At 49.2% G+C, this 23,414-nt stretch overlaps 3 protein-coding genes across 3 annotated transcripts; 1 reads left to right on the plus strand and 2 right to left on the minus strand.

Moving 5' to 3' along the window:
* Positions 1 to 7,560: 7,560 nt before the first annotated feature.
* Positions 7,561 to 13,258, plus strand: FOXO4 (forkhead box O4). The gene is made up of 3 exons (XM_082864136.1): positions 7,561 to 8,379; positions 11,778 to 12,843; positions 13,166 to 13,258. The coding sequence occupies exons 1-3, from the start codon at positions 7,915 to 7,917 to the stop codon at positions 13,171 to 13,173; spliced, it is 1,539 nt and encodes a 512-aa protein (XP_082720262.1). The 5' UTR covers positions 7,561 to 7,914; the 3' UTR covers positions 13,174 to 13,258.
* A 1,838-nt stretch (positions 13,259 to 15,096) lies between these two features.
* LOC309978584 (uncharacterized protein CXorf65 homolog) lies at positions 15,097 to 17,022 on the minus strand (the record flags this gene model as incomplete). The annotated part of the gene is made up of 6 exons (XM_082865111.1): positions 15,097 to 15,172; positions 15,504 to 15,594; positions 16,053 to 16,172; positions 16,455 to 16,589; positions 16,792 to 16,878; positions 16,998 to 17,022. The coding sequence occupies 6 exons, from the start codon at positions 17,020 to 17,022 to the stop codon at positions 15,097 to 15,099; spliced, it is 534 nt and encodes a 177-aa protein (XP_082721237.1).
* Positions 17,023 to 17,638: 616 nt separating this feature from the next.
* IL2RG (interleukin 2 receptor subunit gamma) lies at positions 17,639 to 21,201 on the minus strand (the record flags this gene model as incomplete). Its single annotated transcript, XM_082864335.1, has 8 exons — positions 17,639 to 18,084; positions 18,426 to 18,495; positions 18,743 to 18,848; positions 19,408 to 19,570; positions 19,975 to 20,114; positions 20,319 to 20,506; positions 20,718 to 20,871; positions 21,063 to 21,201. The coding sequence occupies 8 exons, from the start codon at positions 21,199 to 21,201 to the stop codon at positions 17,908 to 17,910; spliced, it is 1,137 nt and encodes a 378-aa protein (XP_082720461.1). The 3' UTR covers positions 17,639 to 17,907.
* Positions 21,202 to 23,414: the final 2,213 nt, after the last annotated feature.

The following is a 23,414-nucleotide window of genomic DNA, read 5'->3' on the forward strand; positions in this document are numbered from 1 at the left end:
TTTTTAAAAGGTCTGGAAGAGTACATATCAAACTAATGACAGTGCTAACTTCAAGGAGGGAGGAAAGGTGAATGGGATAAGGGACCAAAGGGATTTTTTTTAAAGGGATTTTTAGATTTTTCTGTAATGTTCTAAAATTTTAAAGAAAAATCTATTCATGTATTACTTGTGTAACTACAATTATTAAAACAGGACACAAATTTATATACATAACGTGAATATAAATATGTAAAAATATGGTGGTGAAAAAAATAAGGGAAGTATACAAAATCCTAATGATAGTTGTGTTAAGATGGTGGGTTTGTGGGTAATTATTTTATTCTATTTCCCTATTTTTTTTTTTTTTTTGTGGTACACGGGCCTCTCACTGTTGTGGCCTCTCCCGTTGCGGAGCACAGGCTCAGCGGCCATGGCTCACGGACCCAGCCGCTCCGCGGCATGTGGGATCTTCCTGGACCGGGGCACGAACCCGCGTCCCCTGCGTCGGTAGGCGGATTCTCAACCACTGGGCCACCAGGGAAGCCCATATTTCCCTATTTTTAAAAAGTTTTTTTTTTGTTTTATGGCTGTAATGCTAATACAATAAAAATTCTTAAATAAAAAATGAATCCGGGGACTTCCCTGGTGGCACAGTGGTTGAGAGTTTGCCTGCCAACGCAGGGAATACGGGTTCGAGTCCTGGTCCGGGAAGATCCCACATGCCGTGGAGCAACTGAGACTGTGGGCCACGGCTGCTGAGCCTGCACTCTAGAGCCCGTGAGCCACAACTGCTGAGCTTGTATGCCACGACTGCTGAGGCCCGCGTGCCTAGAGCCCATGCTCCGCAATACGAGAAGCCACCACAGTGAGAGGCCGCGCATCGCAACGAGGAGTAGCCCCCGCTCGCCGCAACTAGAAAAAGCCCCCGTGCATCAACTAAGACTCAACACAGCCTTAAATAAATAAATTAATTAATTTAAAAAAATGAATCCACCTTTATTCTGCTGACATAGTATTATCACACATTAGATGTAGTTCTTAAGAGGCAATGGGCTCTGGTATACAATTAGTGCCAGAAATAACAGCTCAATCTCATTTATGTAAAATATTTCAATTGTCCTTGGTGACAGTCTCCAAGTTTCAATTGGTCAATATAAAACCCCATTCTGCAGCTAATTCATACTGGCAGACACACTGGGACCCTACAGTTCCTAAAAACAGAGGATCCATTGGAATATTTACGAGAATTCCCTTCTTATGCCCAGGACACCTGACTGGTTATGGGCTTTGAAAATTGTTCAGATCAAAAATGCCTCCTCTGGGGATTTCCCTGGCGGTCCAGTGGTTACGACTCTGCACTTCCAGTGCAGGGGGTTCGGGTTTGATCCCTGGTCGGGGAACTAAGATCCCACATGCCATGCGGCATGGCCAAGGAGGTAAAAAAAAACTCTCCTCTGTAGTGTGGAACTCAGTTCCAAAAGCTGTTTCCTAAGAAAAATCTGGCTTCACCTGCACCCTACCTCCATGGGGATGCAAGGTCAACTTCCACGCAGGCAACAACACTGGTCAAGCTTCTCAACTTTCAAGCCAGAATGTTAACCCTGTCACCCAACCACCTGTTCATCTGGCTTCCAAAACGTATGGATCCTGCCTCAGTCAACAACAGAGCATACCAACTCTTCTGGGCTTCATCAGAGAATAAATGTAGTCAGCCTCTGAGGTCCTGTCAAAAGCCTGGCTGTGAGAAGAGATATTTATGGAATATATTATAAGGGACATTCTATCCATCCACTTCTTTAGGTGGCATTTTAAGTTGTGTCCTCAGATCAAGTTAGAGCACCAGAAGGTTACATGCCTGAACCATATTAGCTCAGCCCCTGCAGAAATGCTTTAATGTTATACCCTTGGCTTTTAGCCAGGGTAGTTACAAGAAAGTAATATGAAAATCTCTTCTGTGTGCATTATAAAACTGTTACTGAGGACATTGTCCCTTATGGTAAATCCCACATGAGAAATTTCTTATGGAATTTAGTGTCAGCGATGAACCATTATGTAGCTGTTAAAAATTGTAATTCTGGAAGACTAAATATGAAAACGTGTTTATGATATGTTCATTGAAAAAACAACACAGAATGGTACATAGGGTCTAATTGCAGCTATGAAAAATTATTTGTGTCTGTGGACAAGGACGGAAAGCTATAGGCAAAGATGAAAATTGCATGAGGGCGATGGGATTACGAATCTTTTATTTTTTTCAAAAAATTTTGTTTGCTGTAGCCCTGTCTTTTCAAGTGAGGGAAAGAAGAATTTAGTGACGAAAATCTCTATCTCTCTTGAGGAATTGCCACGTGTCTTTCTTTCTGATAAGAAGAATTGTGTAATTTACTGTGTTTTCCCCGTTCCCCTGGGCGGCCCAGAAGATTAATTTAATGTTCAGTCATCGCACATTAGCTGCTTTTTCCTCTACATGCCTCTGATGTTCTACTTCTATAATCTGATGACATTTGTACTGTTTTTTTTTTCTGGTAAAGTGCCTCAAATCCCTTATAGAAAGAGCAAAACATAAGGCATTTCCCACATTTTAAAAGTTATACACAAAGAAAATTGGAAAAATATAAGAAAGTAAAAAGAAAAAATAACCACTGTTAACACTTTTGGGTATTTCTTCCTATTTTTTTCTCAATGTATTTTAAACAAAATTATGAGCATATAAAGCATCACATCTAGCTCTTTTCATGCAATTTTAAAATACAAGCATCTTTTTGTGTATTGGACGCTCTTCTGGTAATAAGCCTAGTAAGTATCATGCCATTCGAAGGTTGAAACCATAGAGGCCTATAGGAATGGTTACTGAGAAAGCTCAAAGGTCAGTTCAAAGAGCCAGAAATGTGAGAGATGAAGCTTTGTGGACCTTATTCCTGCAGGGGACCAGGACAGAATTTGTGTGGGTGTGAATTGTAAGCTCAGGGCAGTCTAAAGCCAAAAGGGCAATCTAGAGTCTTGTACCCATATCAAACATCACAGAAAATAGGATTTTAGACCTAGGAGAGACTTTAGAGATCACCTAATACAGTATTCCCATTTTACAACGGAAAAAAACAAAGCCGAAGAGGTGAATTGATTTGTATAGGCTCTGGAGTCAGATGGCCTGGATTTGCACGTCTGCCTTACCACTTAGTAACTCTGGATCTTAAGTAGGTTCCTGTACCCTCTCTAAGTCTCATTTTCCTCTGTGAAATGAAAATAGCAATAGCATTTAATTTACATGCTTATCGTGTGGATTAAACCAGATAATCTGTGTAAAGCACTTAACACGGTGCCTAATACATAATAAAAACTCAATAGATGTTACTTATTAACAGTAGTGTAATTATTATCATTATTCAACTAGTTAGTGACAGAACAACGACAAGGACTCAGATCTCCTGACTCAACCTAGTGCTCTTTTTACTACATCAGACTGACTTCCAGGGTTTGGAAAGGACTGAAAGCTGCCTCGATCTTAGTAGTGGTGCCAACTCAAATCTACTTGGGGCTAAATCTTAGGACTTTAGTCTGGGGTGTACTTTATGCAAAAGCACGTAGCCTGGTGTCTGGAAATGTAGGCTCTTACGAAATGTTTATTAACTAAAAAGATTTTTAAAAACAACGACAGGGTTGGGAGGGTGTTGTTGGCTTCTACGAGAAGAACAAGAAATCTTTCACGGAAACACATAAAAGAAGGATTTAGGGAAGAGGGCTACAAAAACATGGATGTTCCATACACGTCTGTGAAGACCAGGGACAAGCTGAGGTTCCTTGAGCTTTCTCATTGTTATTTTTGTTAACCCCTTCATCTTTCTCTGTAGTTACTAGCAAAAACCCTATGCAAACCCTAGATGGGGGGAGGGGTGTTTTCAAAGCTGGGCAGGGTAAGAAAGAAGTGGGGAAATGTCTATCTCAATTCAAATGAATAAAGCCGGTTTGGCAGCAGGCTTGGGGGGTGGCACCCAGGTAGAAGAGTGGGTGGTGGCGGTGAAAGAGGCAAGAGAGCCAAACATCTTTGACCTTCAAGAGGAAAAAAACACGTGGGAATGGGGAGCCAGTTGAGATCATAAACTCCTGGCTTGCAACTGGGAAAAAGGCCTGTGCCCCCCATATCCTACCATATTTCTGTTTGTAACTTATAACTATAGCAGTTTTCTGGGGGCCTGCTGTTGGTCCTCTTTTTTTTTTAGTTTTATCGGAGGATGGGTGACTTACAATGTTGTGTTTAATTTCTGCAGTACAGCAAAGTGACTCAGTTATACATATATAAATTCTTTTTCATATTCTTCTCCATTACGGTTTATCACAGGATATTGAACATAGTTCCCTGTGCTATACAGTAGTAGGTCCTTGTTGTTTATCCATCCTATGTATAATAGTTTGCATCTGTGTTGGTCCTCTTTCATGACCAATGTCTCTTCTATTTTCCAAGGCCACCATGCTGACTCTCTCTCTTGACTAATGTATATTCCAACACTGCCACAGTAATAAAGTGCATAATTCTGACCTCTCTGGATGCATGCTTTAAAGTCTTGGTGTTCTTACCATTCCATCGATCCTTCAGCTCACCCTCCTAAAGCATCTGGAGGTCCTATGGTTTATAGTCATTTTCATCTGTCTGGAGTTACAAGGTATACCCTCATCTTAACAGTAAAGGCTCAATAAGCATTTGTGGATTGACTGAAGAATTTATACTCTAGTTGGGGAGACAATATGCCCTCATGAAATGAAAAGCCATGTAACCCCAAGCACAAAATGAAAGAATACAAACTGAGTTCATAGAGGCTCAGGAGATGCAAAGTTGTTAAGTGATCTGTCAGGTTGGGCTAGTTGGGGAAAGTTTCCAAGAGCATGTAAGTTTTGAGCTTTGAATTGGAAATTTAAGGTGATGGACATGAGTTGGTAGAGAGGTGGACCTTTCCAAACAAATGCACAAAGGGAGACAACACAAGATATAACTCAAGCCATGACAGGTGCCTGCCCCACCCTGCCATTTCCCTGTCTCAGCAGCTCCTCATGATCTGCCACCACACCTGTTTCAGTTAGAAGAGAGCTCCTTGTGACCTAGTGCCCACCAGGCTCCCTCTTCTACCAAATTCACTGCTCGTGCAGCACTTTCCGCGTACTCCAGGCTGTTCTGGAAGAGGCGTAGGCAGGAAATGTTCGCAGACATTGTGAGCAACTATATCCTGTCCCTCTAGTCTGGACCTCAGGTGGGAATACACAGTCTTCTCTTTACCCTCTATATGACAACTGCGTGTTGGAGTAGAAGAAGGCAGGAATATGTAGAACCAAGATGGTTATGTTACCATGAGCAGACTAATATCACTTTGAAGGTCTAATGTGCTGCGGCCTCTGAAAAACTTCAGGTGGTATGGCTTTACAACCGTGATGGGAAGAAAGCCTGGTCATCACAGAGCACGTATCAAGCAACACTGCCAATGGTATAATGCTAGGCACTATACAGATAAGTTAAATTACAGTCTCTACCCCTAGGAGCTTGTCATCTAACAGGAAAAATGGGACATGGCCAGGCAGTAAATAAATATGATACATTTATTAAAACGTTGTCAAATGCACAAGTGCAATGGTCACTCGATTCCTGACCTCATTCATTTGACAAACATTTATTGAATGTCTGTTATGTGGGCTCACAGAGATACATAAAACTCTGTCTCTGCCTTCAAGGAGTTCACAGTTTAGTGAAAGAGACATGCATACACATAAGCAAATAATTACAGTATAATATGGTTTATGCTATATAACATAAGCCTGCACAAAATGCTTGGGAATGCATAAGACAGAGAACTAACTGTACGTGAGGGAGACCAGGAAGGCTGAGTAAGAGTTTTCCAGAATAAGAGACTTGGGGAAGGGATGATGAGAGGGAGGACATCCCAGGATGTGGAGGGAAAGGTATAAAAGGGTATGTATGGCATTTCCAGGAAATAGTGTGAAACTCGAACTGGTCAGAATTTAATGTGCCCAGTGAAAGAGGAAGCAGGAAAGGTGGCCTGAATCTGAAGAGACCTGTATGCCTTGCTAAGGAGTTTGAACTTTATCACATAGGCAATGGGGAAAATCAAAGGAAGTTTTAAGCAGGGAAATGCTATGATCACATATAGGTGATATTCCAGTTCTCCTGCCTCCTAGCTGTGTGACTTTGGGCAAGTCACTAAATCTCTGGGCATTAGTGTCTTCGTCTGGAAAATGGGGATGACAGGGGTACCTACCTCACAGGGTTGATTTGAGGAGTAAAGGAGCTAGTTTATATAAAGCAGTCAGCACAGCGCCCAGCACATAATAAGTGCTCCATAAATTTTAGTTATTACCAGGAGTGTTTCTTAGAAAGGTTACTTTGTTGACAGCACAGAACATAAACTGCAGTTGGGAAAAGATTCGTGGTGGGAGGTCTGATTAAGACGATGCTGCAATTTAGTCCGGTGATAAATAAGATCCTGAACTGGGATTTGGATGTGGGAGGTTAGGGAGATGAAAAGATGAAGGGTAAATCTAGCTTAGGAGACTGGGTAGATTAGGACAACCATTAACCAAATTCTGAGATAAGAGTATCCAGAGGATAGGGGTGTGGGTGCAGGAACAGATAATGAGTTCTGTTTGGAACCTGTTGAATGAGAAGTGAAGCCGCCGAAGATGGGAACCTGGAGAATATCAATATTTGAGGAGAGGCCAGAAGAGCCAGTGGAGAAAACTGGTTAGCAACCGCACTATCAATGGGAACTGCGTATGGGGAGTCGAGAGCGGTGGGGGAGACACCATCATCAGCTAACCATTTGTTTATGTTCCCCAAGCCCTCTGCCCATCTCCTCAACACGAAAACAAGCCTATTCTTTAGTCAGTTCTTTGCTTCGTGCTTCTCGGTTTTCTGCTTCTTGCAGAGACCGCATTTTTTCCTTTTGCCCTCTTCCGATGGAAAGACGGAACGGTCTAACATCTCTCGACACGCTCATCTAGGCGATCCCGAATCACAAGGGAGGAGGGGGGAAGGGAAGAAAAGGAAGAACATGATTTTTAAAGAAAAGAAAAAGTCCGCGACGACCTCTAATAATTAATGTTCCCCCTCTCTATATCCTGCCACGCCGCTCTCCTGCCACCCAGATCGGGCTCCTGGCCGCGAAGTAGGACGGGAGATGTAGTCCCCAAGCCCGACCAGGCTGGCACGACTAGAGAACTCTGTTTCCCAAACCGCTCTCCAGGCGCGTGCGCAGATGGCTGCCCCGGCGAGTGGTAAACAGAGACGTCAGGCGGGGGCCGCAGCTTGGAGCAAAACAAAAGGGAAACCCGGGGGGCGGGGGGTGGGGGGGTTTGATAGGGGGATCGGTGCGGGAATTCGAGAGGCTGGGGCCGCGGGGACGTGGACCCGAGTAAGAGTTGGGGGGAGGGAAGAGGCGGGGGGAGGGGGAGTCAGGGGAGGGGCGAGTGACGCGGGGGAGCGGGGCGTGGGGGAGGGCAGTGATCCGGGTGGAGGAAATTCGGGAGGAGTGTCCGGGGGGCAGCAACTTAAAAGGGGGAGGGAACTGCGGCTAAAGAGACGTTCGGTGATGGGAGCGCGATTTGTGAGGGGATACGGTGCCTCAGGTTTAAAAGAGCAGGAAGCTGAGTGAGAGGTTGGGGAAAAAGTGCCTTCGCTAGGCGAAGGTTACAGGTGGTGTCTCGGAAAGAGCTCCGAGGCTGCAGGCTGTAGTGGAGGAGAGGATCAGAGAACTAACTGTGTGCAAGGGACAGCTTAGGGGCTAGCGTCCAGGGGCGAGGGGGAAGTTCGAGACTTTCTGAGGACTGGCAGGAATGTGCCTCCTGGCCCTCGGTGCTTCCCCCCTGGGGGGAGGCATCGCGAGGGACTGTGGCAGGCTCCTCTGAACGCTGAGCGGCGGAGGTCCAACTCCACGTATGGATCCAGTGAATGAGAATTCAGCCAGAGAGGCTGCCGCGCTCGTAGACCTCGATCCCGACTTCGAACCCCAGAGCCGTCCCCGCTCCTGCACCTGGCCCCTTCCCCGACCAGAGCTCGCTCCCGAGCCGTCCGAGCCGGCCGAGGTGGAGTCAGGTCTGGGAGAGAAGGTACACACGGAGGGGCGCTCGGAGGGGCGCTCCCAGCCGACCCTGTTGCCCTCCCGGCTCCCTGACCCGGCAGGGGGCCCCCAGCCTGGGATCCTGGGGGCCGTAACAGGTCCTCGGAAGGGAGGCTCCCGCCGGAATGCCTGGGGAAATCAGTCATATGCAGAACTCATCAGCCAGGCCATTGAAAGCGCCCCCGAGAAGCGACTGACACTCGCCCAGATCTATGAGTGGATGGTCCGCACAGTGCCCTACTTCAAGGACAAGGGTGACAGCAACAGCTCAGCAGGATGGAAGGTAACTATGACCCCCTTACCTCCGTCCCAATACCCGTCTGCTCCTGGTCCCCCCAGTCTCCTTACCTCTACTCTGGGGCCCCTTTTACACCCCTAGCCCAGAGGTCCACCTTCCGTCGTCATTTAGACAAACATTTACTTAAGACATAGTATATGCCGCTGGGTGCTTGATGCTGGAGGATCACAGATGAATAAGACACTGTCCTTGCCCTGGAGAAAATCGAATTCTCTGCTCACTGCTCAACACTCCCAGCACTTTGGCTTGGCCTGCCCCAAACACTTATCCCCACAGAGAAGTCTTTATCCTATGTACAGCAGGAACTGTGTGGATTCCCCACAGGAACCTAGCCTTCCCTCCTCCCCCACCTCCCACCCCAACACCTTTTCTCCCATTCCTGTGGGATCACTTGGATTCCCTGCTTGCCTCCCAATACCTCAGGGTAGAAGTACTGTTCTAGGACTCTGCTACCCAAGAAGATGGAGTGAAGTGGCGAAAGGTAAAAAGAGTGATATCCATGTGGTAAGGTAGCAGATCTTATGCACTAAGAAAAAAGGGTGGGCTGTCTCGGTTTACCCTATATAATGCCAAGAAACTCTCCTTAGTAAGGGGCTATCCAAGTTGTGGGGGGAAGTTTTCATTTACTGTTGAGGAATATTTATGGAAAAAATAGATAGGGCTCTGACTTCAGAGCACAAGGTTGGGAGCTCCCTTGGCCTTCCACGAGGAAACTGCGAGGAAAGATCTCGCTAGATGCTCTGAAAGCTTGTCCTGAGAAATATGGGACTCTAATCACAAGATTTGGGAGCTTTAACTCCTATTGACGCCTTGTGCCCCCATAGGTGGTGAGATCAGCATGCAAGGAAATGCAGAGGGTTGAGTGAGCAGAGGAGGGTCTTCTCCTAGGTATAAGAGATCAAGGGATCGGATCCGCAGTATCCCCAGGGGTTGGGCAGAACAGAAAGCAGGACAGCTGACTGAGACCCTTGGCACTATTTCTGGGTAGACTGCCACACCACAGTCTCAGCTCATACAGAGCTCCCCTCCTTGGACCCAGCCTACACAGCTGTTTTTCTTTTCTCTTAGGTTCATTTTCCAGGGTAGAAGAAATAACCATGAGTTGTTAGTTATGCTGTGGTAGTGTAGTCCCTCCTTAGAATTTACATTTGTACGGGGTTTTTTAGTTTACAAAGTAATTAAAAATTTTAATTTCATTTATCTTCACAGCAATTCTGAGATTCCACATTTTACATATTAGGAAACTAAGGTACAGAAAGGTTAGGAAACTCGCCAAAATCGATAGAATGAGGACTTGAACTCAGGTCTAACTATAAATCATATGCTCTTTCTGCTAATCCATGCTGCCATGGAATGATGGCAAAGTCAAATCAGGCCAAATCTGGGGCCTCCAAGGCCCTCACCTCCCACTCCCCACCCCCACCCCACTCCAAGGGGGAGACCTCAAGACTGAGCTGGCTTCCCTGGTGATGTGCCAAGGTTACTACCACTCCACCAGGGGGCGGCACTCACCTAGAACAAGAAGGCTTAATTTAGGTGGCTGGGGGAGCAATTAGCAGTCACCCCCCTTCCAACAGGTTAGAACGGTAGGCTTCTAGGGAGCCGACCTCTCCAGGTAGGAGGCTGTACAATGTACTAGTTCCAAGGCCTAAAGAAGAGAGGATGAACAAATGGCACTCGTGGGTACTGAGTAGTAGGGAAAGGAATGAGCCTTCTCAGTAGACCCAGAGTTAGAGGATGGGAAGGCAGGGGGTGCGGGGGGGGGGGGGAAATCACAGTGCCAAAAGTCACCGTGGTTCTCAGTTACTAAGAGCCCAGGCTGGATGGACAAGTGTGATTCCTTGAAGGAACCAAAAACATTAACGCAGCCAGAGGAGTTGGAATGCCATTACTACAGACAATGACTTCTAAAGAGCCCTGGAGCAAGAGGCTGCTTAAACATCTTTCCCCAGGCAGAGGGTCTCCTTATCTAGAGCATCAGTCTGAAACACATGAAGTGATTTCTGACTGTCCATAGCCTCAACCTGCTAGTTGCTCTAAGCCCTTCTGGGCTCCTCCCAAGTTTCTAAACACTAAAGACCTTCATGTGGGAGGTCAAATGCCTCTAAGGTTGGAGATCCTATGCACAAATTCCTGAGGAGAAGTGGGGAAAAGGAGGTAGGAAAGAGAAGGGAGGTTCCTGGAGGGTGGGGTGGGGCGGACACAAAAGGATGGTGTAACTAGCCTGGAGCAGCCAGTAGAAATAAGCTGCTCTGGGGGCTCAAGAAGCTGCCAATCTCAGCTCCCTGGGCCCCTGGAGAAAAAAACTTATCTCTAGCAGAAAATCAGCAGCGAGGGAGGAAGGAAGAACACAGCTTCTAATACTCAAGGCACTCAAGAGCTGACGGAGCCTCAAGGGGAGATTCACCATCCGTCACCAGAGGGCCACCCACCAATCAGGCAACAAATATTGATTATGTACTGGGAGATTGGCACTCTGAGGGGGGCACTGCTGGGGGCTGCCCACCTGGACAACGTGTCCTGGCGTTTACACTTGATAAGACGAATTACTTGAAACCATAAACAGCATAATGTAGATTGGGGAAATTTGTGTGGAACAGATGAAAAATGCTGTACAAGAAATTTGGCTGCAGAAGTCAAGCAACCACTTTAGAAAAGAGAGAGGACTTCAGCTTTATCTTGACGAGCTAGTAGAATTTAGAGAGGGGGGAGATCCTTCCCCGGACAAGGAGGGAGGGAGGGGAGGGATGGGCCTGGTGTATTTGAGGCACAGAGAGAAGCCTGGCCTGAATGTACTTGAGGGTGTGTGTCCAGGAATTGGGAGAAATCAGAAAAAAGGAATCTGCCGATCCTATAGAGAGTCGGGGCCCAAATGCCCTGTACAGAGTGGAGCACCAGCCTTGCTGAGGTTCCAGCCCCTCAGCCAGTTCCGAGGACCGGCTCAGGACAGGGTGGGTCTGTCCTGGGCTGCTGTTGCGCCACTGTCCTGTAAATTCCACCCAAGCCTGCACTCAAGGAAAGGGGTGGAGCTGTGGAACGCTCTTTCCCACTTGAGCCTAGTTCTTGCTGAACCAGGAGTGCGTCTTCTCAACGCCCACAAGCCCCAGACAGCCACCAGAGACTTGGGAGGGGTAGAGTGCTGTGAGCTCTTGCGGGGGGTGCGGGGAGGGGGGCACAGTGCCCTCTGACTAGCTCATTGCTCGGGTGGGAACTGTGTGTGGTCTCATCCCCTGCCACCACCCCCCACCCCTACCTTTGCCTCTTTTCCCCCTGGATTTGAATAGCTTTGCGTCTCCAGGAATGCCCCCGCTGCATCCCAGCGTCCTTTTAGACTGCACTGCCGGCCGCTGACCTTCCTTTCCTGTTGCCTCTGCCCCCTCCAGAACTCGATCCGCCACAACCTGTCCCTGCACAGCAAGTTCATCAAGGTTCACAACGAGGCTACCGGCAAGAGCTCTTGGTGGATGCTGAATCCAGAGGGAGGCAAGAGTGGCAAGGCGCCCCGCCGCCGGGCAGCCTCCATGGATAGCAGCAGCAAGCTGCTCCGGGGCCGCAGCAAGGCCCCCAAGAAGAAACCAGCTGTGCTGCCAGCTCCGCCCGAAGGTGCCACTCCGAGGAGCCCTGTTGGCCACTTTGCCAAGTGGTCAGGCAGCCCTTGCTCTCGAAACCGCGAGGAAGCTGATGTGTGGAGCACCTTCCGTCCACGAAGCAGTTCCAATGCTAGCACTGTCAGCACCCGGCCCTCCCCCAGGAGGCCAGAGCCTGAGGTGCTGGCGGAAGAGGAAATGCCAGCCTCGGCCAGCAGCTATGCTGGGGGTGTCCCTCCCACCCTAAAAGAAGATCTGGAGCTGTTAGATGGGCTCAATCTCACATCTCCCCATTCCCTGCTGTCTCGGAGCAGCCTCTCTGGCTTCTCTTTGCAGCATCCTGGGGTTTCAGGCCCTTTACACACCTACAGCACCTCCCTCTTCAGCCCAGCAGAGGGGCCCCTGTCAGCAGGAGAAGGGTGCTTCTCAAGCTCCCAGTCCCTGGAGGCCCTGCTCACCTCTGATACGCCACCACCTCCTGCTGATGTCCTCATGACCCAGGTAGATCCCATTCTGTCCCAGGCTCCGACACTTCTGTTGCTGGGGGGGATACCTTCCTCCAGTAAGCTAGGCACAGGGGGTGGCCTGTGTCCTAAGCCCCTAGAGGCTCCAGGCCCCAGTGGTCTGGTTCCCACCCTTCCGATGATAGCACCAGCACCGCCTCCAGTCATGGCGGGTGCTCCCGTCCCCAAGCCCCTGGGGGCTCCTGTGCTCACACCTCCTACTGAAGCTCCAAGCCAAGACCGAATGCCTCAGGATCTCGATCTTGATATGTACATGGAGAATCTGGAGTGTGACATGGATAACATCATCAGTGACCTCATGGATGGGGGCGAAGGACTGGACTTCAACTTTGAGCCAGGTACGGCACCGCCGAATCACGGTAGCATCTCACAACCTATACCTCCTCCTAGGTGTCCAGCTAGTCCTGTGATTGAGCAAAGGAGAGCTAGAACAAGGGGTAGCTGGAGGTCCCGGGGAACTGGAAGGGCGATGTCATGTTAGAGTGGCATAGTTTCCAGATGGGACCTCCAGGCCCCTCAGCAGTGCTCACCCCTACAAGGTAGCATGGGAGAGGTGGGGAAGGGGCCGTCTCTGTTTTCCTTGGTGTGGATCTTGATGGTGGAAAGTTGTCATGCCCCAGATGAGCCTCTTACGTTGTCCTCCGTTTTCTCTTCCCACAGATCCCTGAGCCATTGGCTGGCAGCTTTATTCCCTGCTTCAGAGACGGAGCCAGGCGTGCCCATATCCACTCTTTACCCTTGACCCCTCCCTGGGAATTTGGGACCCTGCTTTAGAGCTAGGGTAGGGTCTGCTCACCTGGGTGTTGAGGAAATTATAAAGCTGGGGGTGGGGAGGGAAAGGGGAGGGGGAAAGGGAGAGGGTTTATTCTCACTGTGCCAATTAGGGGGTAAGGCCCCCCTCTCAGGAGCCATCCTTGGGCCCCTCCCATTCCCACCCCATAGGTTTTGTAGCAGGGGCGGGCAGTACTGTTGGAAATGTGAAGTCACCAGTGGCCTTACCCCTGCCTTTGGGAGCAGGATTTTTTGTAGAGTCTTATCTGAGCTGGTCCAGGCTGGGTTGAGCCTGGGATTTTTATGCAGTGGCCCCTTGGGCCAGTGGTGTGGGACTGGGGGGGGGTGGTAATGGGGAGCTGGAAGGGCCGAGGTCTGAAGCCTGGAGTGGCTCACCAGGCCAAATCACCCTTGGATGGCTACAGATAACAGAAAGGCTTTTTATAAACTTTTAAAGAAATATAAACACAAATATAGAGATTTTTAACAGTGGCAAGGTGCTAGTGATGGGGAGAATGCTTTCTTCTTTCTGAAGGCTTTGTCATAGTGACCTGATGCAAACACTACAGACATTACTCCGGGAAACATGGGGGAAATAGGGGAGAGAACCCCAGGGCAGCAGAGAGCAGGGGGCAAGGGGAAGAGCTCCCGTGAGGACCAGGTGTAAAACATGGCCTACACGGAACTAGCTTGGAGTTTCCCTAAGCCAGGTCCCCTCACTCTGTCACCTTGTGCCTGGGAGTGTGGTGTTGGGGTACAGTCACACTCTCGTGTGACCCCCTGTGGGTTCGTGCTATGGTGGGAGAGTGTGTTGAGGGCCAGGAATGAGTTTGTGGCCTGGGAAGGGGGTGGGAGGGGGGAGAAGAGAAGGAGGGAAGGATTTAGGGTGGTAAAGTTAGGCACAGAGACCTCCCTGTTCAAGGCCCCAGACAGCTGTCCCTGCCCTTCTTCCCCTTGCCTGACTGCAGGGGTTATGTGGAAGTGTGTGCAGTAGCAGGCAGGGGGAGGGGCGGAACAGGGAAAGGGGAGCTGGGGAGCTTGGCTGAGGGTCTGGGAAATGAGCAGGGATGGAGGGGAATGTGGATCAGGTTTACTAGCACCTGCTAGGAAAGGCCATCTGGGGCTCCTTCTCCACCCTAGCCCCCAAAGCAGCCCCTCCCCCAGTCCCCTTTGCATTGTCCCCTCCCCCGCCCCTGCTGTGGGTTCCCATCATTTCCTGTGTCAGCGCCTGGCCTACCCAGATTGTATCATGTGCTAGATTGGAGTGGGGAAGTGTGTCAAATCAATAAATGAATAAATTCAATAAATGCCTATAACCAGCTCTGGTTTCTGCTGCCTCGCTGTTCCCCGCGGATAGCGGAGGGGGAGGTAGGGACTGCCCAGAGGCAGACTGATGGGAGGTGGGGGAATTTCAGACGGGGACTTGGTGGAGTGTGGCGGGGGGGGGGGGGGGGGGGGGGGGGGGGGGGGATGCCCATCCGTCACCTAACCCCAGCAGGAGTAGGCGGGCTGTGATAGGCCTCCCAGGGGGAGGTAGTCTGGTTGGAGAAGACCCCACCCCCCACTCTGTCCCTCAAAGGCTCATTGTGCTTGACTTCGCTGTCTTTCCTCACCCCCACCCATGTGCTTGCCCTCGCTGCTCCTACCCACCCTGAGAGCCTCCACAATGCCTGGCGCAGACTTAAGCCTTGGTGCAGATATTGGGAGAAGTCTTTCTTGAAAAAAGGAACCTCACATTAAATGCCAGTAATTTCATACCTAGTATTGCTGCTCTCAGTTGGTCACTTTATTTTGCTGGCGACCTTTATCCCTACTACGAGTTAAGTTCGCTTTGGTCTTAACGGGTGGACCACTGCGAGTGGTCCCTCCTCCATCTGAGCGTCCTGATGATTTGGACTGGAAAAGGATAGGGTCAGTAAGTAGAGAAAGAGGCCCCTGCAGGGAAGCTTTCTACAAACTAGGACCGAAGGCAGGACAAAAGAGGTGAGAGGCAGGTCTTGGGCATGGATGTTGGATTTGGAAAGGAAATTCATCCCAGAGGGCCAGGGTGGAGGAGCCTTCCGTAGACTGGCGGGGGAAAGGAGGTTGCTGAGACAGACCATGTTTGGGAAGACTTACTGGGAGTTTCACTGATTTCCCTGACGATTTCCCTGACGATTTCCCTGACGATTTCATTGACGATTTCATTGACGATTTCATTGACGATTTCATTGACGATTTCACTGACGATTCAGTTCGAGCACGTTTCTTGGCTTCTTGTCTTCTAAGCATTTTTATTTGACCCCTCCGCAGGAGGTCACATTGTGTATGCAAGGCATCTAGGAACCAGGAAAAGGCACCCCCACCTCCGAGGACTGGAGAACTTCCCTTCCCATCCTGTCCCTCCCATCATTCAAATGATCACTTGGAGTAACCGGGCCTAAAGCTAGGCTGAGGAGTGACCTGAAGGTGCCCAAGCTTTGCTCTTTTCAGTGGCAATCGGGACACCAAGACTCCAAGAGCGAAAGGTGAAGGGAAAGATGGGAATGATGTGGTGGGGATAGGGAGATGTACTGAGGAGATGGCTGAGAAACAGCGAGGAGGGATGAGTGACACAGGCACACTGCACCTGGTTTGAGCTAAACATCCCTTCTGAAGTGGCCCTAGACCCTATTCCCCTTTTCCTAGGATCTTGTGATCCTGCCTGATGGACTACACCAGCCCCACCCTATATTCTCCATCACCCACCATTATACAGTACCCTCCATGTGCCTTCTTCCTCCACCATGCTCCTTACCAATTAGCTTGGGATCTGGGTTCTTCAGGAGGGGCACAAAAGCTCTGTAGACATTCTGAAGTACAGTTCCTGTGAACACGGCAGTGCATGATCCCCAGCCCCCGTCACCCAGCCTCCACCCTTCCAAAGCCCAAGATTTCAGGACCCTAACACTCAACACTACCTTGAGCTGGTGTAACTTATTTTCTCCCCTCTGGTCCATCCCTAGGTCAGGTCAGGGGAGGGGGGGAGCAGTGCATAGAATGTGCTAACCTAACCAATGTCATAGAGGCAGTGCCCTTCCTTAGGCTGACTAGAGACGGTCAATTTGGATCTGGTTTAGGGGCCCTATTTGAAGGGCCAGGTCCACAGTCCATCTTTGGGGCCTTGCTCTATCTCTGGGGAATGCTCCCAAGCCGCTACCTGCTAACCCATGCTCCACCCTGCAAACGTAGTAGGTGTCTCGAGCTGTAAGGAATTTGTTGGCATAGTCTCCAAGGGTCTTCTTCAGGAAAAACATCTGCATTGTCCCCATTGCATCACACAAATCGATGATGTCTGGAGGGAGACCACAGGGTAATTGGGGCAGCTAAGGAGGGAGAGAGGGAGCAAAAGAGGCCAGTGATCCTATTCAGAACGTGTTGGAGGAAGCTGTCTGGATTCAAGAAGCTCTCTTCTTGGCAGGAGGAGGACTTGACGGCTAGAGATGACCCTGCTACTTCTGATCCTTGGCCATGAGTCTCCTCCCCACACTCCTCACCTGTTTTAGGCACCCCCACTTCATGACGGACATATTGCAGCAACAGGAGGACAGAACAATTAGTATTGGCCAGAAACTGCTGATTATCTGAGAAGAGATGGCACGGGGTATGTGGTCCTTCCGCAGTTATACCACCTCTGTGATCTCCACTGCCCTCCAACATCCCCAACCCTACACATAGACATCAGCTATGTGATACCCCTCACCTCCATGTTCGACATAGATGAACATGCTCTGAAGATCTTCTCATTCTTCAGAGAGTCTTAATAAGTCATGGCAGAAGGAGGGTGTTCTAGAGGCCTTGGGGGGCCAAGTGGGCCCATAAGGTCGGGGGACTGGAGAGGAAGATGGATTAAATTGGCTGAGGAGGTCCAGACTGTGCAAACAGGAGAGAGCTATGGGCAGTTGTGGATAAGCAGCATCCTTAGGGGTAGGGCCTGAGGCTGCAGCTGAGGGATTATGAGGTCAGAAGTGGTATGTGTGACAGAAGGTGAGGTAAGGCTAAGGAAAGAAGAACCTGGGTGGGGTCTATAAAAGATTTGTTAAAATGGGGGCAACAACAACAACAAAAGAAAATGGGGGCAGCATGGTAAATCTAACTCTAAACTGGCCCTTAGAAGGAGTATAGGATACCTAGAGAAAAGTCCGTTTCTGGAACAGCACTCTTTTCGAGTGAGTCTGTAGTGCCGCTGCCTCCGCGGCATGAATCCACCGCGCCTCTTTCCTCCCCTCGGCACCATGCCTCCCACCCGCATTGCACCCCACGTTTCCATTGCTTCCCCCCCCAACAGCAGACTTCCTTGATGATTATCAACAGAACTTTTATTTCTCATTCGTTTCTGGAACAGTTGAAGGGTAGATGGAAAGGGGGAGGGAGGGAGGGACAGCAGAAGCAATGCTGTGAGGAGGAAGGGCTGGGCTGGGGGAGATGAGAAACATGGACAGGGCAAAGGGGCAATTCTCAAGTAGGAGATATTAAATGAGAAGGCAGTTATAGGGGGCACAAAATTCAAAATCTGCCACAGGGGGGCGAGGTGAGCCCTGGACCCAGGTTGGTTGGACAAGGGCAAGTTAGTAAAATTTAGGGCTACAGGGCCCTGGGGTTCTGTCAGGGTGTCAGGGCTCAGGTTTCAGGGTGTAACATGGAGGAGCCCAGTAGGGGCTATGCTGGCTGCAGGGGGAGCCCCCAGGCCCTTCCCCTCCTTTTGGGGGGATCTCACTGACGTGGCAAAGCCGTTCACTGTAGTCTGGCTGCAGACTTTCTGCCAGTCCCTTAGACACACCACTCCAGGCCTAAAGACAGATATCTCCAGGTCAGGGCTCAATTAGGAGCAGGAAGTAGAAGACCCAGGCTCTGTGCCAGGGGAACTCTCCCAAGATCTGCAACCACTGTGATTACAGAAGGGACACACACACTCCTGGGCCCTCAATACCACTGTTTCCATCTGCCTCAACCAATCTAGGATCAGTTCTTCTGGGTGTCTCTCTGCATCTAGCCTATCCCCCAACTGGTCGGCCACATCCTGTTAGTGCAAGCCTCCCTCCCCTCCCCTCTGCCCCCCATGCTCTGTCTGTCTAGCTGGCAGGCAGTTGGCCATTGACAGACTGCAGTCTGCCTATGACAATGTTCTCACCGAAAAGTTCCCGTGGTATTCAGTAACCAGATCCTCTAGGTTCTTGAGGGTAGGAATTCGGGGCATCATCCTGAGTGGGGAGAAAGAGGGAGCAGGAACACATCGGTTACGCTCTTTTATTACCCTTCTCGCAGTTCTCCCACATGGAATGAAGCGATTCTGTGTTGTCTGCGCCTGCATCTTCCTTCCATCACCATGCCCACTTGGGTGATCCCTCATTCCTTACTGTCCCGCCCTCTACTCCTGGAGACTCGGTAACAACCCTCTTCCCCTATTCCCAGCCCCCACCTCATTTTTCTGGGATTCCGAATTCTCACCGTTCCAGCCAGCAGTACAAACAGATGAGGATCACGATAGATGCCATGGAGACAAGGGGGATCAGCACAGCTTTCCATGCAAACAACGAAAGAGTCTCAGGATTCTCTATGGAAAAGAGGAAAGGAAAAGAGACCGAACATTTGTAGCGCCCCTACTACGTGCCAACATTTAGAGCCCCAACTTGGTGCCAGACACTGTGCCAGACGCTATCTGTATACTTAATCCTCAAAACTCCTGAGCGGGGCGGGGAGCAATTATTATCTCCATTTTACAGATGAGGAAACAGAATCAAAGAGGTGAGTGATGTGCCCAAGGTCAAAGAGGTAGGAAGTGGCAGAGGCAGGTTTAAACCCTAGATTTGCCTGATTCCAAAGCCACCTTTACCATGCAGGCTTTCTGGGAATGCTGCGGGGAAATTTTATACATTCTGTATCCCCTTTGAGGACCCCCTCAGCCTCCTTCCCAATCCACCCCCCTACTGTAACAACACACTGATCCAACCCTACACAGAAAAATCCTGCTTCCTGGGGGTTAGAGTTGAACAGTGAGGGGAGATGAGCCACCAAGTTTGGGGGCTTAGGGGTAGGGAGGTAGGGCAAAAGACAGTGGTGCTAGAAAGGTTCCTGGGCTCATGGGTTGGGGTGATGCATTAGGCCCATTTTACCCTTTGAAGTATTGCTGCCCCAGTGAACGGGGCAGCTCCAGTCACTCCATTGCTGAGCGCTTCCACAGAGTGGGTTATAGCGGCTTCGAACACGGAACGTGTAGAATTTCTGTGCATCCACGCTAGGCAGAGAGAAGCTATGTCTCTGATCCACGGCTTGTTCCTTGAGGTGAAAGAGGGTGAGGGAAAGATGGGTGTCTATAAAAGAAGGGAGAATGGAAACTGCTGCCCCCCACCCCCACCCCAGGTCATCTTCTGGTTCTTCCCAGTTTCTCCCTCCTCTCTTGACTACTCAAGCCACACTGCTCCCTTCACTGCCTAGAATTTAATGCCTCCTTAAAGGCTTGCCTTTGTTTACTTGCCTTTCTGGCTTTGGGAAGAGCATGGGTAGGGAAACCTTGAGGAAAACTCACTGGTGATGAGAGGGAAAGGAGTCAGAGGAGGGTGGAAGGTGGGCAGGGGAACTGGGAGGCACAGAACAGGAGCTGGGGATCAGACCTTCCTATTGGCTAATTGAATCCTTCATCCCCACTTGCTCAGCCTGAGCTGCTATCCCCACTCACTCACAGTCCAGCTGTGGTCCCGGTCACTCCGGTACTGCACCAGGTGCTCCAAACAATGGTCCAAGTGTCTGTTGCTCCAGCTCAGTTCTAGCTGGAATTCACTCAGGTTGCGAAGTGTCAGATTCTCCGGAGCCCAGGGGATCACTGGAGATATGTGTGCGTGTGTGGTCATTCCCCTGGCCTAGACAAGTCAGGATCCTGAAGGTAGTGCGCCTGAGCCCTCCTCCCTTCCCCATTCTATTCCTCGCCTCTTTTCTGCCCAAGTACCCTTATGGTGAAAGAACACTAGTTTATATACCCCTTTCCTCAATACCCCACAATATCCTTTGACCCTCCTATCCAAATTACCCAGATCCTGCAGTTTTAGCAACTGTTCGGGCTGCCTCCTGTGTTCCCATGGGTCCTGGAGCTGGACAACAAATGTTTGGTAGAGATGGATCTCCTTTTTTCCAAACCAACAGCCAGAAGTGATCCCTTCAGAGAATAGATAGTGGCCACACTCTTGGAGTTTATCATCATCATTAAAGTTCTTGTACCTAGAGAAGGATTTCAAGGAAGAAGAACAGTGAGGTAAACTTGGGTACTCCGGATTTCCACAGCCCAGCCTCAGCTCCTCTGAACTGACTTATGACTCACCCCACGAGAAAACAGTGGGGAGCCTGGGATACTCTTGGTCCCCACGCAGTCTCTCACATCTAGCCCACCTCCTCTTCCTCCCCCGTGCGATTCCCTCTCCCCTTCTCATACCTATAATGCAGAGTCAGGTTGGTGCGCTGGGGCTCAGAGCTGCTGTTCCAGGTGCAATTCATGTACTCGACATTGAACACAAAACACTGAACCTTTGGGAGGGGCAGAGTGGAAACACTGAGGGTCCCAGCGGGTGTAGAGGTCAGGAAGAAATCTAGGTTGGGGAGAAAATGAAGTGGGGGAGGGTAAGAGAAGACACGATGGTCAGAAGAAGCAGTGTGAGGCAGGGAACCCTTCCCCTTGCCCTCCCCATGGTACTCTTAAAACTCTGCCCGCATCCTAATGTCCAGTGGCAGGTTCCAGAATTCAGTAGGACCCCTTCCCACAGCTTCCCTTCTCACCAACCTCCTCCAGTCCCAGGTTTCCCACCAGCTGTGATGTCTTCATTCCCATTGGGCATGAGGACCTTTGGGTTCAGCCCCACCCCCAGCAGAGGCAGTTGCAGGAATAAGAGGGATCTGAGTGGCAATGGTGGCTTCAACATGGCGCTTACTCTTCGTTCCCTGGGTGTAGACTGTGTCAGGAACCTGGGCCCCTTACCCACTACCCCTCCCCACCCACACATTTCCTTCTGTCATAACTTCCGGTGGAAAGAACCTTAGAAGCCAGGGCTTTACGGAGGGTGTGGTGAATGTGTGCTATGACACAGGCTAAATCCTCTGGGAGATTAGGTGTTAATCTAATCTGTAGCAGTAACACCACCACTGTAATGTGGTGTTAAGTAGAGACTAAAGCTGGGTATCCAAAATTGTCACAGACCCAAGAAGCCTCAGACTACCTAGATCCTGGGAAGGATCTGCTCATCACCACCACCATTCCCGGCCACCTTCTCATCTAAATTATTTTATCCCATATAGTGGAGTGTCTGAACCTCCCTCCATCCTATGCTATGCTCCTTCCTTGGCTCAGTCACCCTGAAACCGCTATCAAAGCTCTACTGTCTTGGCTGGATGGAAATTGCAGTCTTGGCTCCCGTGGGCACATCTATAGCTATCTTTCCCCTGACCTTATCCAAACCAGAATAGCCACCCTTAGCTGTTGCGAGAGCTGGGTCCCCATTGTGACTGGTGAGGAGGTCTGACTTAGAAGTAGATTCTGGAAATGAAGGAACAACAATACTGGCTTCAAACTCCTCATCTTCCCCTGAATCTGCTTCTCTTCCTGTGTTCCATATCTCAGTTAATGGTATCATCACTCTCTCAGTCACCCAGACTTCAAACCTCAAAGTCATCTTCGATTCCTCCGTCTCTCTCACCCTGAGAATCCTATCAGCTCTACTTCTGTTGTGTTTCTCCCAGTCGTGTCCTCCTTTCCATGACCACGGCCATGGTGCTAAATCAGCCTTTCATTCCCTCTAGTCACGATTAGTACTAGAACCCACTAACTGGCCTCCCTTTCTAAAGGCCCCCTGCTCTCTAAACCACTCTTCATTCTGTTGCCAGATGTATCTTCCCCCAAATGCAGAGCTGATTGGAGACACTATTTACATAAAGTTTATTTAGTAAACATTTACTGAGCCTTTAATATGTGCCAGGCACTATGCTTATATTCTAACCCACCCTAATTTTCCGTGGGTTTAAATTCCTCAGGGTTAGCGCAAATGTTACCTCCTCCAATATGTCTTCCTCTCCCCAATCAGAATTAATTTGTCTTTCCATTGTGATTCAATAGCATTGTGTTATTGTTACTTTTATTTGTTATGTGCTAGTTTTATTATTTTTTATTTATTGTTATTTGTTACTTTTATTACAGCACTCTATATTTTCTCTAAAAGGCAATACCATCATAAAAAGAATATCAAGAGTCAAGAAAAGTATGATATCACTTATATGTGAAATCTAAAAAAATACAACAGGGAATTCCCTGGTGGTCCAGTGGTTAGGGCTCCGCCCTTCCACTGCAGGAGGCACGGGTTCCATCCCTGGTGGGGGAACTGGGGAACTAAGATCGTGCGAGCCGCGCGGCCAAAAAAAAAAAAAAAGATAAAAAATACAACAAAGTAGTGAATATAACAAAAACGAAATAGATTCACAGATACAGAGAACAAACTAGGGGTTACCAGTGGGGAGAGGGAAGGGGGGAGGGGCAATATAGGGGTAGGGGACTAAGGTACAAACTATTACGTATAAAATGAGCTACAAGGATATATTGTACAACACGGGGAATATAGCCAATATTTTATAATAATTATAAATGGAGTGTAAACTTTAAAAATTGTCAATCACTATGTTGTACACCTGTAACTGATATAATATTGTACATCGAATATACTGCAATTGAAAAAGGCAGGAAAAAAAAGAACAGCAATGAGATGATACACTACTTTAAAGAGAGAGAGTGAGAGACAGAGACAAGAAAAAATCCTAGTCTCAGCTCTGTTACACAGTAGCCATATAATATAGGGCAAGCAAACTTCCACTCTTTGAAAATCAGCTTCCTCGTCCACAAAATGGAGACAATAATAATCCCTAACTCATAGGAGTTTTTTGCGGATTAGAGGAGACAATGTCTGAAAAGCATCTGACACTCAGTAGGTGCCTCTTTCGATACAGCAAGGGTTCTTAACCTGGAGTTCATGGACCCTTAGGAGATATGTGAGTGAACTTCAAGAGGGGGTCTAAGAATCTCCCGGCAAAGTATCTAACATTTTGTATATCTTTACGTGCAGTTTTCTGGGAAGAAGGGCCATAGCTTCCA

The sequence above is a fragment of the Leucopleurus acutus genome, assembly GCF_964270905.1.
Source record: "Leucopleurus acutus genome assembly, chromosome: X".
Classification (NCBI taxonomy): Eukaryota; Metazoa; Chordata; class Mammalia; order Artiodactyla; family Delphinidae; genus Leucopleurus; species Leucopleurus acutus.

What these genes read in the sequence shown, in the direction of transcription:
- FOXO4 (XM_082864136.1), top strand. Translation starts at nt 7,915, where the DNA reads ATGGATCCAGTGAATGAGAATTCAGCCAGAGAGGCTGCCGCGCTCGTA. An exon ending in ACAGCTCAGCAGGATGGAAG is followed by an intron (nt 8,380 to 11,777) that starts GTAACTATGACC and finishes TGCCCCCTCCAG; the next exon opens with AACTCGATCCGCCACAACCT.